The sequence below is a fragment of the Plecotus auritus genome, assembly GCF_963455305.1.
Source record: "Plecotus auritus genome assembly, chromosome: 2".
In the NCBI taxonomy this organism is placed as follows: Eukaryota; Metazoa; Chordata; class Mammalia; order Chiroptera; family Vespertilionidae; genus Plecotus; species Plecotus auritus.
Window position 1 is genome coordinate 45,441,582 of NC_137771.1, and position 18,327 is coordinate 45,459,908.

At 33.4% G+C, this 18,327-nt stretch overlaps 2 protein-coding genes across 13 annotated transcripts in view; one reads left to right on the forward strand and one right to left on the reverse strand.

Moving 5' to 3' along the window:
- DOCK7 (dedicator of cytokinesis 7) overlaps positions 1–18,327 on the reverse strand; it is a 200,367-nt gene that overhangs the window by 101,082 nt on the left and 80,958 nt on the right. For all 11 annotated transcript variants that reach the window (XM_080656332.1, XM_080656339.1, XM_080656336.1 and 8 more), the window contains exon 15: positions 1,700–1,817. In XM_080656332.1, coding sequence (XP_080512458.1) covers positions 1,700–1,817 — 118 coding nt within the window. The remainder of the gene's footprint in view (positions 1–1,699; positions 1,818–18,327) is intronic.
- On the forward strand, positions 7,697–17,062 carry ANGPTL3 (angiopoietin like 3). 2 transcript variants are annotated; one of them, XM_080656345.1, is made up of 7 exons: positions 7,697–8,278; positions 8,913–9,023; positions 12,078–12,192; positions 12,705–12,818; positions 13,246–13,341; positions 15,387–15,653; positions 16,363–17,062. In XM_080656345.1, exons 1-7 carry the CDS (start codon positions 7,781–7,783, stop codon positions 16,533–16,535), a joined length of 1,374 nt encoding a protein of 457 aa, XP_080512471.1. In that variant the 5' UTR covers positions 7,697–7,780; the 3' UTR covers positions 16,536–17,062. The 2 variants fall into 2 exon arrangements, with proteins under 2 accessions (XP_080512471.1, XP_080512472.1); XM_080656346.1 differs by having other exon boundaries at positions 15,462–15,653; positions 16,363–16,837.

Consider the following 18,327-nt stretch of genomic DNA (forward strand, 5'->3'; position numbering starts at 1 on the left):
ATGAGTAAGACATGGTCCCTGCCCTCAAGGAGCTCACAGTCTAGTGGACATGATGTAGAAATCAACATATAGTCATAAAGGTATAAGATCCATAACAGAAGTAAGAAGATGCTTTGGTAGCACCAAAAGGGAGAGGGGTCTAACTGCAATGTGGCTGGATGCAGCTAGGGTTCTGTAGAGGAGGCCATACAGATGGTAAGACAAGGAAGAGTTTGTTAGGCAAACAATAAAACAGATTATTTTACATGTATTGCATTTGTCATAAACTCAAATGCATATGGCAATTCACATAAGATGCCAACACTTCTATTTTTACAATCCAGTATCTTTTTATGAACTATGATACAATGTTCATCCCTTCAGCAGAAATAAAGAGCTAGTAAAGAACATGAAATGCTAATTCGAATCTCAAAAAGAAATTCTACATATTTAACAAATATTTACTCAGTATGTATTATATGAAAGGGTCTGCAACAGCTGCCACAGAATACAAAGATGAATAATTTGTGCTTCTGCTACCAAGTTCTAAAAATGCTGATGAAATTGAGGCAACAGGGAAGAAGAAAATATACAGCTTTCCTAGTTGGTAGAAAATCAGAACTTGATTCAAATGTCTCATACAGAAGGCTAAAATAAAATTGTTAACAATGCACCTATTCTTAGCTCATCTGCATTCTACTAGAGTTGTCAGAAGTTGAACATCTACAGTGACAGTTGTGCCCCTATTCTATATATTACTAACTTCAAGTTCAGTAAAAAATCTATTTGCATTTATTAGTGTTCCACATATACTAAGTCATAATTTGGTCAGTTTCCCCAGTCTGGCCTCAATCTATTATTTCTACCTTCCACTGCTCTGGATCACTGGCAACTCACCTCGGTTGAAGAATATTCTCCAACCTGAATTGCTTTCCTACCCCCACCATCTAGACCTATTGGCATTAACATTTCACCACCTTCAAGACATTCTCTCCTACCACTGAGGACCTATGCCTTTGAATCCCTATACCAATCTTCTATAATTAGCACAGACCTTGGTTCTCAATACTGGCTGCAAAATGTATGCCCTAGGGCAGATTTTAAAATACTGACACCTCCCACACTCAGAGATTATAATTTAATTGGAATTAGACTCAGTCTGGGCATTGATATTTTTTAAAGCTCCCCAGGTGGGTATAATATGCAGCCAAGGTTGAGATCTATAGCCAGAGTTTCTCAAAAAAAAAAAAAAAAAAAAAAGATGGGAAGAACCATACATATTAAAATCAGCTGGAGAACATTTTTAAACTATACCACAACCCATTACTCTCCACCTGGACTTTCATTCTAAAGGAGGAGAATAATCCATATGCCAATATAGAGGAAAGGTATCTGTGCTTTGTTAGAATAGCCGAAGTAAATATGATCTAACCCTCTTTTGAAAGTCACTATTTTAGAATTTTATGTATTTGTCTTATATCCTCCAGATTACAAGTCGTATTCATCTTTGTATCTCTGGGAGTGCCTTGCATATACCAAACCCACAAAAATTAAGACTGCAAATAAATTTATGATTATCTGTACAGGAAGTAATGCAGTTAGAAATTTGGTTTACAAGATCACATTAATTTCCAGGTTAGACCTGCCAACCAAGTGATACCCCAAAGGTGTCTATTTGAACTACATATGAAGAATAGGAAAAGTAAAGAACATTTATTACCGGCATGGCATTGCTTGGATCCTCCCCATACATAAACTGGACTTTCACTGTTATATTTCTGGCAGAACCTTGACGATTAGCAAAATTGAGGCTCTGAGGGTATACGTAGAGAAGATTTCTGTGAAGGCAACAGTATACACAAAAGTGAATACTTATCTAAAAACACTATCAAACATGTCACAAGAGATAGAATTTTTAATATTTGTTAGCCACTATGCTAAGTATTTTCACATACAATGTTTTATTTGATCCTTAGAGCAATCATTCAAATAAACGTATCCCAATTTTGCAGACAAATTGCGGCCCCAAAAAGTTAAGGAATTTTCATATACAACCAAGTATGTGGCAGAGCTGAAATCAGAATACAGTTCAGACTTCCAAACACATGTTCTTTCCCCTACAAGAGGCTTTTGGGAAATAAAGGAGTATGGACTGAAACATTAAGAAATTAAAAGACTGTTCTAATATTCTCTTAAGTTCTCCACGTAAATGTAAATAGGATGACATTTTTAAATGCGGCTTTTGTATAAATGTGATAAAAGATTTAAGAGGTATAATAGTCAATATTATTATTGTTAAAAACATATATGACAATTATAGTAAGTATAACGAGCAGCAATAGGTAGTTACTATGAGATAATCACGTATTACTCTGCATTTGACTTCATGTCCAGTTTATGATCTTGTATCTTACACAATTTTAACAGTTCCTGCTATAAACACAGAGGAGAAATAATTCGCCAAAAGAAAGAGCTAAAAAAAAAAATTAGAGATACTTTACCTGAAGACTAGTGATGACAGCTGATAAACAAAACTTCAACAATAATAAAACCCTGCTAATGGACTACTGGGGCAACAAAAACAGGTCTAAATTTTCTGGAAGGCGGTAGGGTAATATAGAAATTTAAAGTGAATACACCCTTTGATCCAACAAACCCATCTCTAGTCTAAGGAGAAAACTACACATTTGTACAAATGGGTGTGTTCAAAGAAATTTACTGTAACATTTCTTATAATAGGACATAGTTACAAATAATTATAAGGAAACTAGAGGCCCAGTGCACAAATTCATTCACGGGTGGGGTCCAGCCGGCCCCACCCCTGGCCAAACTCCCGGTCAAACTCCCAGTCAAGGAGACGAGGGGACAATCTGCATATTAGCCTTTTATTGTATAGGATGTAATGCTTATCAGCCTTGGATAAATTAATACAGCATGACAATGTACAGTAGTGTTTATTCATGTATAAGGAGATATCCACCATGTTGGATGAAAAAATGCAGGTTCCAGAGCAGGATATAGCGGCATAACCCTACTTGTAGAAATTTGGAGTGGGAGTTACAGAAATGAGTAAAAAGGATATTTCTGAAATATTCATAGTGGTTAATAGTGATGGCTCTAATTTCTTTTTTATAATTTTATTTGAAAAATTTTTACAGTGAGAATATATTATCTTTATAATTAGAAAAAGCAATAAAGTAGTTTCCATGGTGGGAATATGGGTGTGTGTGACAATAAGCATGCAATCTGAAAATCTCTAAAGAAATGAAGAAGAGTCCTTTGTACTCAAAATAGTCAAAAGTGCCCTGGCGGGGTTGCTCAGTTGTTTGGAGCGTCATCCCATACACCAAAATGTTAATAGAATTCAGGATTTTGTACTTTTTTGTTGTTAATCCTCACTGGAGGATATTTTTCCATTGATTTTTAGAGAGAGTGGAGGAAGAGAGAGAGAGAGAGAAACATGGATTAGCTGCCTCCCGCATGCACCCTGACAGGGCCGGGATGGCGCCCTTGACCAGAATCAAACCTGGGACCCCTCAGTTGGAGAGCTGATGCTCTACCCACTAAGCCAAACCAGCCAGGGCAGGAATTTTTACTTTTTACAGGTTTTTGAAATATCTGAGTTTCCACAGTAAGTATTTTCAATATAAAACATTTAACATTTATTAACAGTGAAAGCAAGTAAGATAAATAAAATTATTCCTGGAAAAGTCACTCATCTTCTAGATCAGCACTGTCCAATAAAATAGTCTAGGACTGTGGTCGGCAAACTGCGGCTTGCGACCCACATGCGGCTCTTTGGCCCCTTGAGTGTGGCTCTTCCACAAAATACCATGGTCTGGGCGAGTCTATTTTGAAGAAGTGGTGTTAGAAGAAGTTTAAGTTTAAAAAATTTGGCTCTCAAAAGAAATTTCAATCGTTGTACTGTTGATATTTGGCTCTGTTGACTCATGAGTTTGCCGACCACTGGTCTAGGAGACGATCAAGCACTTGATGTGTGCCTGTTCTAGCTGAGATATCCTGAGAGATAATATACACCAGACTCAGTGTCTATTTGGGGGACTTAAATTAATTTCACTAGTTTCTTTTTAGCTTTTCTACATGTATAATTTACTATATTTGCACTGGACAATGCGAACAAAGAGAGGAAACGGGAGCTAATGAATTACTCTGGCATTATTCTTTAGTTAATATAAACACTTCTATTTATATATGTTTTTCTCAGTTACTTTCAGATTCTTTCTACCAAATACATTAATTAAAAAACAAATTACCACATTTAAAAAGGGAGAAATTAACAGGATACTATATTCAAAAGATCCAAAATGCCTCGTATTTTATTCGGAAGTTTTATCTCCAAAAGATTACACAACCTGGGGGAGGATAAGGGACTTTGCTTTGCTTGGAATTCAAACAAGGCTTCTAAATGTACTAAATTTCTATGTTGCTAAAATTTTGTATATTAGTTATTAGAAACTAGGAATCCTTAAATTGGGGCCTGATTTTTGCTTAGTTCCTCTTATTTTCTTTGGCATAAAATTTTTAATTTTTATAACATTACTGGTTATATTGATCAGGGCTCTATTTAAACAGGCACGAGTTCAAACAAAGTTTATATTCTGCCTTTAATAATGTGTACTCAGGCAGGAGACACTGAAAGGTAAATAAAAAACCATTTATAAAATTACTACTTTCATCACATTTCCCACGTTGACACTCTTACACAGCTTGTAATTAGGCAAAATATTTAATTATACTCAATAAGATGTCAAACTACTATTTAAAAAAATCCAAATATTTCTACTCTGAAACAATACATTCTAAAAACCAAGAATATGTGACATTGATTCCAATCTACCTGTTAGTGATACAAGGGCGGAAGTGTATAAATTATGTAAAGGTTAATATTCTAGTACAATACCCAAATAGAAGAAAATTCCTTCACACAACCTCTCTTTGATATTAATGCTGTTACTTTCATGCACTGGATGAGGCTACTTTTTAAATTCCTTTCTCTAAAAAGAATGGAAAATTCTCATGTTATGACTTTATAATTCTCTTATTAATTCAGTACATATTTATTATTTCTCCAGAAAGTAAGGCTTTGTACTAACATGCTGTAAGGGATATATTAGTAAATTAAAAACAGATATAGATCTTGCTAATTACAGCTTATAATACAATAGAGATGAGAAGTTGGCCCATCTCAATTTCCCCTCAACTAGAAAGTAGATAAAATATCAGGGTCAATCAATAGTTTTGAGCCAGAAAAGTAGACCAGCTTAGTTAAGAGAAATTTCGAAATATGCCCTTCATGACCAATAATGACAACACTAACTTTTCCCTTTTAAAAAAAGAGGGAGAAAATTCAAATTTCTTCACTACTTCAACATATGCTTTTATAATTGCATAATATGTACCACTGGTAAAGGTTAAGATGAATATAAAGTACAAGGAAATTTTTTTTGTTTGTTTTTCTTCTTCATTACTGGAAGTATTTGTATATTTTATTTAGTTGCATTCTTCATTTCTCTTAACAGAAATATTTACATGATTCTGTATTGGATACTTAGAAAAAGTATACACAGGCTAAATAAAAGACAATATAATTCCATGTACTACTGAAGTCCAAGAGCACAAAACTCCAAAAATCTAGACTCTGGCATAATTTCCCAACTTATATCTTAACATGAGATTAGATAATATTCAACAATAGAATAATACAGTATGTACATAAATGTACTGATTGTTTCTAACTACCAAAAAAACTAATATACTGTGTAATGTTTACTAAGCACCAGGTAGTGTTCTAAGTGCTTTAAAAACATCAATTTTTAAACTTCATACAATTCAATGAAGTAGGTATTAACTTCACTTGACAGACAAGAAAACAGATACAGAAAACCTAAGTAATCTGACCAAGAGTCACACAGCTGCAGAACAGCAGAGCATTCCAATTCAGCCAGTCTCTCTCCATAATACTCAACCACTAGAGCACATACCTCTACTGTAAATATTATGTATCCAAGAGTCCTTAATTATAAATTTAAAAAAAAAAAAACGTTCTCTATTTTATACCAGAAAGAGAGGCATTTCTAGGAGCAGAAATTTAGAAATGGTTCATTTTGTAAAGTGTTACTTGACAATTTACAATTTAAACTAAATTCATTATGTTAAAGCTTTTTTCTCTTTGCAAATAAAGCCCTTCATGCAAAATTTCTTTTAGGTAGGACTGATTTTACAGAAACACACAGGTTAAAAACTTTCATGAGATATAAAGACTAACATTTTGAGTGCTTCCTATTGGCCAGACACTGTCCTAAGTGCTTTACACATATTACTTCTTTTAATTCTCATAATCCTATAATTATGTAGTATATGGAACTACTCTAATGTACAGTTGAGGACACTGAGGTATGAAAAGGTTAAATAACTTGTCTAAGGCCTGACAGCAAGAGCTGGCTTTTGGACCAAGACCACAGTCTGATTCCAGAACCCACACTTTAACAATTTTACTATATTAATTTGTCAAGATAAGGAATTTTTAAAGAATTATTACTTTCTCCAAAAGTTCTTAATATGAAGACTCAAGAAGGATAATCACTTATAATTTAACTAAAGTAGTAAGTGTTTTTCCTTTTAACACTAAGAAGAAGCACAGTGGAACATTAATTTTTGCACATAGTACTAATTGTTTTGGTTTTGTTAAATTTATATTATCAAAATTGTTACCAATCTCACAAACTTCAGAAAAATTTATAATGAGCAAATCATTTCAGACACTGGAAGTATTTAATTCTGCTTTGACCTTAGAAGACCACAATCTATTGGTCTTTCAGTGGGTACACAGAAAACAAGCTAGAACATAGAGACAAAATATAAGGGAAAAAGGGATGAAATGCCATTTAATGTATGGGATTTTGTGATAATATACAAGTAGATATGGTTAAGACAGATCATTTGAAGCAAATATGTGTACTCACAAATTATTATAACAAGAAATATATAATCATTTGTTAGCTTATCAGCGTGGGAGTACAGCATTGAGAATCATAAAGATCACCCAAAAAAGTGGAGGAAGGCTTCACAGAGAAGGCATTTATCTTTTGTAACAGGTCACTGTTTACATAAAAATTAAAATATAATTTGGGAAATTCATACTTAATTCATTAATGATGAATTTACTAGGCAAAAGAGTCTGGTGCTTACTTTTAAATCTCTAAATATCATGACAAATTAAAATTAGCTTTTAAAAACAGGTAGATCATGACCTAGCCAGTTTGGCTCAAATGATAGAGCATCGACCTGCAGACTAAAGGGTCCCAGGTTTGATTCCGGTCAAGGGCACATGCCCAGGTTGAAAGCTTGATCCCCAGTGGGAAGCGTGCAGGAGGCAGCCAATCAATGATTCTCTCTCATCATTGATGTGTATCTATCTCTCTCTCCCTCTTCCTTCCTCTCTGAAATTAATAAAAATATAAAAAAATAATAAAATAAAAATAAAAACAGGTAGATCACATAACAATGAAAATGCAACTTATAGCAAAATTAAATACAGTTAACAATTTAGAATGACCTATTAAGTTAGTTGCTCATTTCTTTGATTTCATTTAGCATTGATCTGACTCATTGTGGAAGGTTACATTCGTACAAGTTTACACAGTTTAATGATTAACTATATTCACCTGCCAACCTTATGGCTCATGTGGCAAACAGTGGTATATATAGAGTTCAGAAATTTAGGTCTGCTTACAAGAGAAAACTTGTCCCAAATTGCTTGAAATTGAATAATTAAGATAAAATGTACACGATTAAGCTCTTTCTTTTTATTATTCCTCTAGTTATCTCTTCCAGAATTGACCAAGACTTATATTCACCATTTGATTCTATATCTCCACAACCAAAATCAAGATTTGCTATGTTAGATGATGTAAAAATTTTAGCCAATGGCCTTCTTCAATTAGGGCATGGTCTTAAAGACTTTGTCCATAAGACTAAGGGCCAAATTAATGACATATTTGAAAAACTCAACATATTTGATCAGTCTTTCTACGATCTATCACTGCAAACTAATGAAATAAAAGAAGAAGAAAAGAAACTTAGAACAACTACATCCAAACTACAAGTCAAAAATGAAGAAGTGAAGAATATGTCACTTGAACTCAACTCAAAACTTGAAAACGTCCTAGAAGAAAAAATTCTACTTCAACAAAAAGTGAGATATTTGGAAGAGCAATTAACCAATTTAATTAAAAATCAAACTGAAATTCAGGAACACCCAGAGGTAACTTCACTTAAAGTAAGTAGAAACCAAAAAGTGTTCTTGATTATGTTTAAATGTGGATCTTTTTAAAAAATATTTAAGATAAGCTACTTTACTTTGTTGCACAACTGAATTTTTTTTTCAAGAAAAAAAGCCTCCAGGAAATAACATTTTCCATTACAATTTTGTTAGTTTTTGTTTCCCTAACATTCTACATTATATATGAAAACAACTAAACTACATTTCAAATGAAAATTATAACATTACATTTAAATAATAAAATATAGAACACAGTATGGCACATTACTGGAGGCAAGAAAATGTTAAAGAAATATAACTTGAAACTATTCTTCCATGTTTAAAATAAATAAAAGTAATACAATTAATGGTAAAATTTATTTATACTAAAATACAGGATTTGGGGTTTTTATTTTTTTATTTAATTCAAGTAGTTTAAAGTTCAGGAAATCAGATTTTAGAGATGGTACATTTTAAAAAACGTACTATTTGAAAGAAACATACAAGAGTAAAATAATTACCTATATTCATTTTTCTAATCTACTACTAGCTTTAAAAATTATACTGTGATAATGTTATAAGTATAAAATAAAAAAGTAACTTAACAAAAATGAAAAAAGAAACTTCTAACCAACTTATAACCTATGTTCAGACTTTTGTAGAACAGCAAGATAACAGCATCAAAGACCTTCTCCAGACTGTGGAAGAGCAATATAGACAATTAAACAAACAGCATAGTCAAATAAAAGAAATAGAAAATCAGGTAAGTCAATATTTTAATGGTATATGTAACCTTTTACATAAATTTTAGGTTTATGAAAATACTGAACCCTAAAATTATTTTAAATAATTATAGCTGAAGAGTAAAAGGATCGTATCGGCATAATTGTTATGCTTGCAGGCTCTGAAGTTGATAAACTTACCAGGGTTTGAATCTTGAGTCTAAAATTTTTGTGTGACCTTTAATAAATTACTTAACCCCTCTGTCTCTCACTTTCCTATTATTATGGAGATAATAATAAAAAACTATCTTATAGGATTGTTACGAGAAAAAGAGGATTGATTCATGTAAAGTATGTCCTCAATATAACAGCCAAAGCGATTATTAAAATTTAAATGAGATCATGTCTCTCTGTTCAAAATCCTACAATGGGTCTCACAGGCCTGTAAAACCCCAGATGAGCCTTTACTATGTCACTGACTTCATCTCTTCTACTCTAGTCATACAAGTCTCTTCACTGTAACTGAAAAACTTCTAACATGCTGCCATCTCAGGGCCTCTGTCGTGCTGTTCCCTGCCTGGAGTGTTCTTCTCCCTTGTTCTGCATGGCCACTCTCATTTCCTTTAGGTCTTTCCAAATACAGGATTCTCAATGAAGTCTTCTCGGGTCACTTAAAAATTAGAATCCCCTACTCCCATCCTTGAAACCTGCTACCTACTTAATTACTCTTTTTTTCTTCTTAGTACCTACTTCTATTTAACATAATATATATTTTAGTTATTTATCTTGCCTGTCCCTGCACTAGTATGTAAGCTCCATGAATACAGGAATTTTCTTCCATTTTTAAAATTGCTATTGCCTCAGAAGATAGCACACTGTCTGACACTTAATAAATATATGTTGAATTAATAAAGATAACGACATACTCAACACAAAAAAAGTCAATAAAACTTATTCTTATTAGAAACTGTGTACCTAATTAAGTTTAATTCCCAACACTAAAATTAATCTACAATGTAAACTGACTAGGTAAGAAAAATACCTATTTAGAATAAAGCTATCAGAATCTAAGCATTCCAATATATAATACCACTAGAGGCCCAGATTCTTGCACCGGTGGTGTCCCTCAGCCTGGCCTGTGGGGATCGGGCCAAAATCGGCTCTCTGACATCCCCTGAGGGGTCCTGGATTGCAAGAGGCTGCAAGCCAGGCCAAGGGACCCCACCCATGCATGATCAGGGCTGGGGAGGGACTGCGGGAAGGCTCCAGGGCATGTCCGGCCCATCTCACCCAGTCCCAATTGGCCAGCAGCAAGCTAACCTACCAGTCGAAGCATCTGTTCCCTGGTGATCAGTGCACATCATAGCGACTGGTCGAATGGTCAGACACTTAGCATATTAGGCTTTTATTATATAGGATAGTTAGAAATATTAATTAATAATACTATTAAACAGTCATTCAAGAGGGTTCAAAAATAACAGACTTGTAGAAATGGATTAAAAAATAGTTGCTAAGAATTATAGAACAAATATTATTACCAATTTCCAGTAAACAAACGTATCACTATGTTTCAGTAATTATCTGACATTAATTTTAGGTTATTTTTGCTAATTTATGAACCCTAATTTAGTAGATTATTTTTTGCAAATTGTCCAAAAGTTTTTTTGACAAGTAGTTTTGATTTCCATAATTTCATTCTTATTTTGTTATTTTTCTAAATTATTTTCCTATATCTTTCATTATGACTAAATGAACCTGCTGACATAAAAAAACTAATACTAGTAACAGAAGATATTAATCAATAAGAAAAGTTTTCAGCCTATAAATTGCAAGCCTAGCACATGTTAAATAAGCTGTTATTGCTAAACTCACAGGACAATGAAATATTGAAAATATTGGAAGTAAATAAATAAGCCTGCCAATTTGTTACCTTTACAGATATGTTTACATGTCAAAAACTATCAGAAAGCAGCCTTGTTCGAATTATATGCTATGTCTTTAAAGCAGGTCTGAGAAACAATAAAATCTGTAACTGAAAATTAATAAATTTAAAATCTGCCTTGCTAGTGACTACAACATATATTCTATTCAGATAAATAAATAGAACATATTAAAATATTTATGCAAAGTCTCTGCCTTTGGTCTTGATGTCTCTTTGCCTTGCTTTTTCTCTACTTTTTAACTCATTAAATAATGTGCCTGATTAAATATTTTTAGAACAGATCTGTATAATCTGTATAGCATCGTTAATCTGTCTTAAAGATCAAAAGCAAAGCCTGGCCGGTGTGGCTCAGTGGTTGAGTGTCAATCTATGAACCAGAAGTCATGGTTCAATTCCTGGTCAGGGCACATGCTGGGGTTACAGGCTCCACCCTCAGTGGTGGGGAGGGGTGCAGGAGGCAGCAGATTTAATGATTCTCATCATGGATTGTTTATATCTCTTCTCCCTCTCCTTCTCTCTAAAATCAATAAAATATATTTTTAAAAAACCAAAAGCAATGCCCTAGCAGGTTTGGCTTGATGGATAGGGCGTCACCCTGCGGACTGAAGGGTCCCTGGTTCGATTCCAGTCAAGGGCACATGCCTGGGTTGCAGGCTCGAACCCCAGTGCGGGGTGTGCAGGAAGCAGCCAATCAATGATTCTCTCTCATCACTGATGTTTCTCTCTGTACCTCGTTCTTCCTCTCTGAAATAAAAAATAAATAAAAATAAAAAACAAGCCCTAACCGGTTTGGCTCAGTGGATAGAGCGTCGGCCTGCGGATTGAAAGGTCCCAGGTTCGATTCCGGTAAAGGGCATGTGCCTTGGTTGCGGGCACATCCCCAGTGGGAGGTGTGTGGGAGGCAGCTGATCGATGTTTCTCTCTCATCGATGTTTCTAACTCTCTATCCTTCTTCCTTCCTCTCTGTGAAACATCAATAAAATATATTTAAAAAAATAAAAAAAATAAAAAAAATAAAAAACAAAAAAACAAAAGCAATAACAATTATGAATTAAAAGATACATACACGTTGTACTTTTAATATCCTCACTCAAATTCCCCTAACTGTATATTCAGTATCATTTTTAAAAGTACATTTATATTCTTTTATCAGTTAAGAAGAACTGGTATTCAAGAATCCACAGAAAATTCTCTTTCTTCAAAACCAAGAGCACCCAGAACTACTCCCTCTCTTCACTTAAATGAAACAAAAAATGTAGAACACGATGGTAAGATAATTTGGTTTCCTTCCTGAAGCTATTATCAAATTCTCCTTCCATCACAAAATCTCTATTCTCAGGGCCTGTTCTAGACTAAAAGAGAGTAAAGAGTCAAAGCTACCCAATACAATGTCAACCTAAATTGGATCCTGGTGTTTTTGGTGTTTTTTTTTAACCCTATAAAATACATTCTTAAGATAATCAGGGACATATGAATACAGACTTAATATTAGATAATATGGAATTATTATTCATTTTCTTAGATGTAATAGTGGTATTGTAGTCATGTAAAAGAATAATCTCATGGTAATAAATATTTTGGCATTCTTTGCATAACATGCTATCTAATAAAAAAGCTTTAGCATAAAGTACTTCTTCAGTAATACATTAATTTCAGTAATAATTACTGAAGAAGGCTCAAGGCTACATTCACTATAATTCCATAAAATGTCAAGATCTCAAGCTCTAAAAATATTGTGCTTATTACTATATCTTATGTAGTAACTTTTGGTTGATTCTAGACATTCCTGCTGATTGTACCACCATTTATAAAAAAGGTGAACATACAAGTGGCATCTATTCCATTAGACCCAGCGACTCTCAAGTTTTTAATGTCTACTGTGATGTTAAATCAGGTAAAACTAGCCTACAAAGACAACAGACAGTAGTTAGTTCAGGTTACTTAATATCTATTAGTAATACTGATCCTGTCATTTTTATTCTGAATATATATCAAATGAAATATAGTATATAACACAAGTAATAGTTATATAGATCTAGTACTTATATTTGTCTTTTTAAATATATTTACTTATGCATACATTAAATATTTTCCATAAAATAATCTGAAATTACTATTGTCAATAAGTTTATTAAGACAAACTCATTAGTTATCCTTTACTTAACGTCTTGGGACCATAATAAATAATAAAATGTTATTACTGTAACAGCATTAATAATTATCTTACACAGCCACCAATCAAAACCAAACCAAGTAACAGTCTTTTGTTACATCTATCAGCATCAATATACTAAAAATGCACTGTTGCCCACTGTATTCAGGTAGTTCGTGGACATTAATTCAACACCGAATAGATGGATCACAAAACTTCAATGAAACTTGGGAAAATTACAAATATGGTTTTGGGCAGCTTGATGGTAAGGTGACTTCATATTCATTCATTTACTTGTTAAAAATATTTATTTATTATGGACTGGGCATTAGGAATGTAACAATGATGAGAACAGTCCCAGCTTTCATAGGACTTAACATTTACACATTTGTTAGTAATTACACTTATTATGTATTTATTTGAATTACATTACTCAAAACTAGATGTCTGATCTTAAGTATAATTATCATAATTTAATTTGATGGCTTCTAATAATTATAATTATTTAAAAAATAATTCTAATTAAATGCTATATATTTTGATACATGGTAAATGCTATGAATGACAAACGAAGAAAACCATCCTTATCACTAGTCACTCTTATTAGCATCTTAGATATCAATTATTTAAATATTATAAATGTATACTATAAGATGTGTGTTTAAAATAAATTAGTTAACTCCATACAAAGTATTATACTTTGATCACAGAATAAAATTAGTAAACAAGATAAAAAAAATTAGTAAAATAAAGAGGTTTAAAAATCCAAAAAACATGTTATAGAATCCATGAATGATGTATAAGTATACATTTATAAAATGGAAATTTTCATCATTTTATCAAATTTTTAAACACTCAATACTATTTGAGCATTAAAAAATTTTTGTATTCAAACTACCAGTTAAATCCCTAACTAAAAGGTATATTCAGTAATGTTTTATAGCTTCAAATCTTCTAAGAGTGAATGAACCCAAAAATAAAAGGCTGACAGTTAAGTTAAAAGTACTCATTTATTTTGGAAAGAAGATAAGCCACTTATTTTATATATATATATTTTATTGATTTTTTTAAAGAGAGGAAGGGCGAGGGATAGAGAGATAGAAACATCGATGAGAGAGAAACATCGATTAGCTGCCTCTTGCACACCTCCTACTGGGGATGTGCCCGCAACCAAGGTACATGCCCTTGACCGGAATTGAACCTGGGACCTTTCAGTCCGCAGGCCAATGCTCTATCCACTGAGCCAAACCGGTTAGGGCGATAAACCACTTACAATGCATTCCAAAGTCTATACATGACTAAGTGCCTGATATATGACTCTGTTCATGTCTTTAAATTAGGTTTTCTTATATTAAGAAAGAAAATATAAGTGCTTCACTGGAAGCACAGAGAAAATCAGTTTTGGTACCAAATTTCTATTTCCCAAGTATGCCATTTTCCATCCATTGGTGGTAGTTGTTATTTATATGTTTGGTGTTGAAAAAGCCAACTTTTCCTTGCTTCCTGGTTCCTAGTCATAAGCAAAATTGATTGAACACTGTTGACAGTAATCTTAATGTTTAGCCTGTCTTTGTCAGCATTCCCATTAAATTATGTTTGAGATTTTAAAAAAAAGAAAGTAAGCTATTTGTACTTGCAATTCTTAAAATGAACTCTTAGTAATTCAGTTTCAACAGAAAATTTTTACATTTTCCTTAAATATTTTAATAAAAAGGGTTGTGATAATTTAAAAAGACCTATTTGTATTATGTTGTTTTAATTATAGAGAAAAGTTATTAAAATTATACTCTTTAATTTTAAATGTTTTTAAATTTTATTTTCTTCTTTTTCTACAAAATACAACAACATATATACCAAGCAATTGTCAAAGGCCAAGATTATATTTGTCAAAAATGACTGTTACCATCCAGGTCTCTGGAAATACTTAACAAATTTCTTCATAGTACATGGGTATTAATAAATAGCTGATAGTAAAGCCAGTACAGATAATTATTTTACCAATGATCAGACCTAAAAATGTCTATAATAGCCTAATATGTTTAATCCATGAACTATAGTTCACAATATCCATTTGAGAAAAAATAATCAGACCTAGGCAAGCCTATTAATATTTTTAACATTTTTGTAGATGTAACTATCTTCAAAAAAATTGTTTCAAAAAATATTTTAAGAGACTCTAAAATAACTAAAGAATTTGAGACTAAAACAACTCATTTACTTACATTAGTAAAAAACTTTCTCGAAACAATAAAAAGTCAGTACCTAATCTGCAGTTAACAATCCACAGATTTTTTACAACTTTCTTTTCAGGAGAATTTTGGTTGGGTCTAGAGAAGATATACTCCATAGTAAAAAAATCTAATTACATTTTACGAATTGAACTAGAAGATTGGAAAGACACCAAACATTATATTGAATATTCTTTTCACTTGGGAAATCATGAAACCAACTATAAACTACACCTAGTTGAGATTACCGGCAATGTACCCAGTGCACTCCTGGAAAACAAAGATTTGGTGTTTTCTACTTGGGATCACAGAGCAAAAGGACACTTCAATTGTCCAGAAAGTTATTCAGGTATTTTTTCCTAATATCAATACTTTGTTTTTCTATGTTGACACTATTTTCCCAAAGTATCTACAATGCCAACTATTTAAAAAATGAATCCTAAGTAATCACTTTTCTACAGGTAAAAAGTATCTTAATGTGTTAACATACGTGTTATTAACACATATAACATCTTAATATAAGTATCATATTAAGGGTTATTTTACATGTTAACTCAACTTGTGTGTTTTTTACCTTTAACGTTGCTCAGATATTTTATTTTTGGTAGAGTATATGAGTCTTGTACAGATTATCCTATATAATAAAAGGGTAATATGCAAATCGACTGAATGGTGGAACGACTGGTTGCTATGATGCGCACTGACCATCAGGGGGCAGACGCTCAGTGCAGGGCTGACGGCTGGCAAGCGCAGCCGCTGGCAAGCGCAGCGGCAGTGGTGGGAGCCTCTCCTGCCTCAGTAGAGTGCTAAGGATGTCTGACTGCCAACTTAGGCCCGCTTCCCCGAGGGCTCTTGGACTGCTAAAGGGCACAGGCTGGGTTGAGGGACCCCCCCCCCCAAGTGCACAATGTCATGCACCGGGCCTCTAGTTTAAAATAAAGATACATGCATACAACACTGTCATATTTATAAGAAATAAAAATATACTTCATGTGGAAATACAGTAACAATAACTACATGAGTTTCTATCCATTAAATTGCGTATCTATCTTCTTTAGGAGGCTGGTGGTGGCATGATGTATGTGAGGAAAACAACCTAAATGGTAAATATAACAAGCCAAGAGCAAAACCTAAGCCAGAGAGGAGAAGAGGAATATATTGGAAGTCTCAAAATGGAAGGGTATACTCCATCAAATCAACCAAAATGTTGATCCATCCAACAGATTTATAAAGCTCTGACTGAACTAAGGCAAATTAAAAAGCCAATAAATTAAACATTAAAATCATCCCAAGTTACTGTGGTTTAATAATCTGGTATTAAATATAAAGTTTTAGAAAAAGATTATTTTAAAGCCACTGCTGAGTTAAGATTAAACATATTATCACATCACCTAAAAGAATACCACTTACCTTCTTAATCAAATTCTTATATCATTTATTCATTTATTTTGTGATATGGAAATCAATTTTAACTAATGGGTGAATTTTTAAATAACTTTTTAAAATAAAAGCTTACAAAGAGACTTTTATTTTAAAAGTCATCATGTGGGCTACTTTCACAACCTCCCCAGTTAAAAAAGACTAGTTTTCTTAAAATTCTAAACTTGAATAAGTATAAAGGACTGATAATTGTATAGTTCTTAAATACTGTAATACTATTTATTTCAAAACTAAAATCCACTCAGTTCATATGTAAAAATCTATAATATGAATTTTAAAACTGATGCTTCATTTTGCTACAAAAGAATTTGGAACATTTAAATGTTTGGTATGCTTTATTTATGAAGTGGGATGAAATACTGTATTGAAATAGGTGCACTGTCTTAAATTCAGTAGATCATGATTATTAAGTCATATTGACTTTAATATTAGGTACAACTGTATCTTAACATATATTATCTAACTTATCTATAATGTATACATTTTATTTTATTTTTTATATTTATATATATTTTTTTAAATTTTAAATTGATTTCAGAGAGGATGGGAGAGAGACAGAAACATCAATGATGAGAGAGAATCATTGATTGGCTGCCTTCTGTATTCTCCACACCAGGGATCAAGCCTGCAACTGGTGCATATGCCCTGACCAGGAATTGAACGGTGACCTCCTGGATCATAGGTCAACGCTCAACCACTGAGCCATGCCAGCCAGGCTAATGTATACATTTTACATATTTTAATACTTAATACTGTGAAAACAAAACATTTTAAGGTATCATATCATCTATATAATCTATATAATAAAAGCCTAAGCGACTGTTACCAGAATGACTGGTCGCTATGATGCGCATTGACCACCAGGGGGCAGACACTCAATGCAGGAGGTGTCCCCTGGTGGTCAGTACACTTCCACAAGGGGAGTGCCGCTCAACCAGAAGTGGGGCTCACGACTGGCGAGCGCAGCAGTGGTGGTGGGAGCCTCTCCTGCTTCCGCGGCAACACTAAGGAGCAGTGAGCCTAGAGTTAAGGAGCAGCAAGCAGTAAGGAGCAAGGGGTCCTGGACTGCTAGAAGGGTGCAGGCCTGGCTAAGGGAAGGGCTCCCAATCCCCGCCTGAGTGCACAAATTTCATGCACCAGGCCTCTAGTAATACAATAAGAATGAATGTATTTGTGCCCTGGCCAGTGTGGCTCAGTTGGTTGGACATCACCCCATGTACCCAGAGGTTCTAAGTTAAATTCCCAGTCAGGGCACATGCCTGGTTTGCAGTCTTGATCCCGGTAGGGGGCGTGCAGGAGGCAACCGATCAATGTTTCTCTCTCTCTCTCTCCCTTCCTTCCTCCCTCCCCCTCCCCTGTTCCCGTCTCTCTAAACATCAATAAAAATCTTTTTTTTTAAAGAGAATTAATGTATTTGTGACGTCAACTTAAATAATGTATTCTCCCTGGACATGGTGTGAGTCTAATACCTATGTGTAGGTTTTCAAAAAGAATTAAAAATCTTTCAAGTTACTGAATGTTTAAATAGCCTGAATCACGTATATGTATGTCTCCAAATTCAATAGACTCAGTCCCCTAATTTA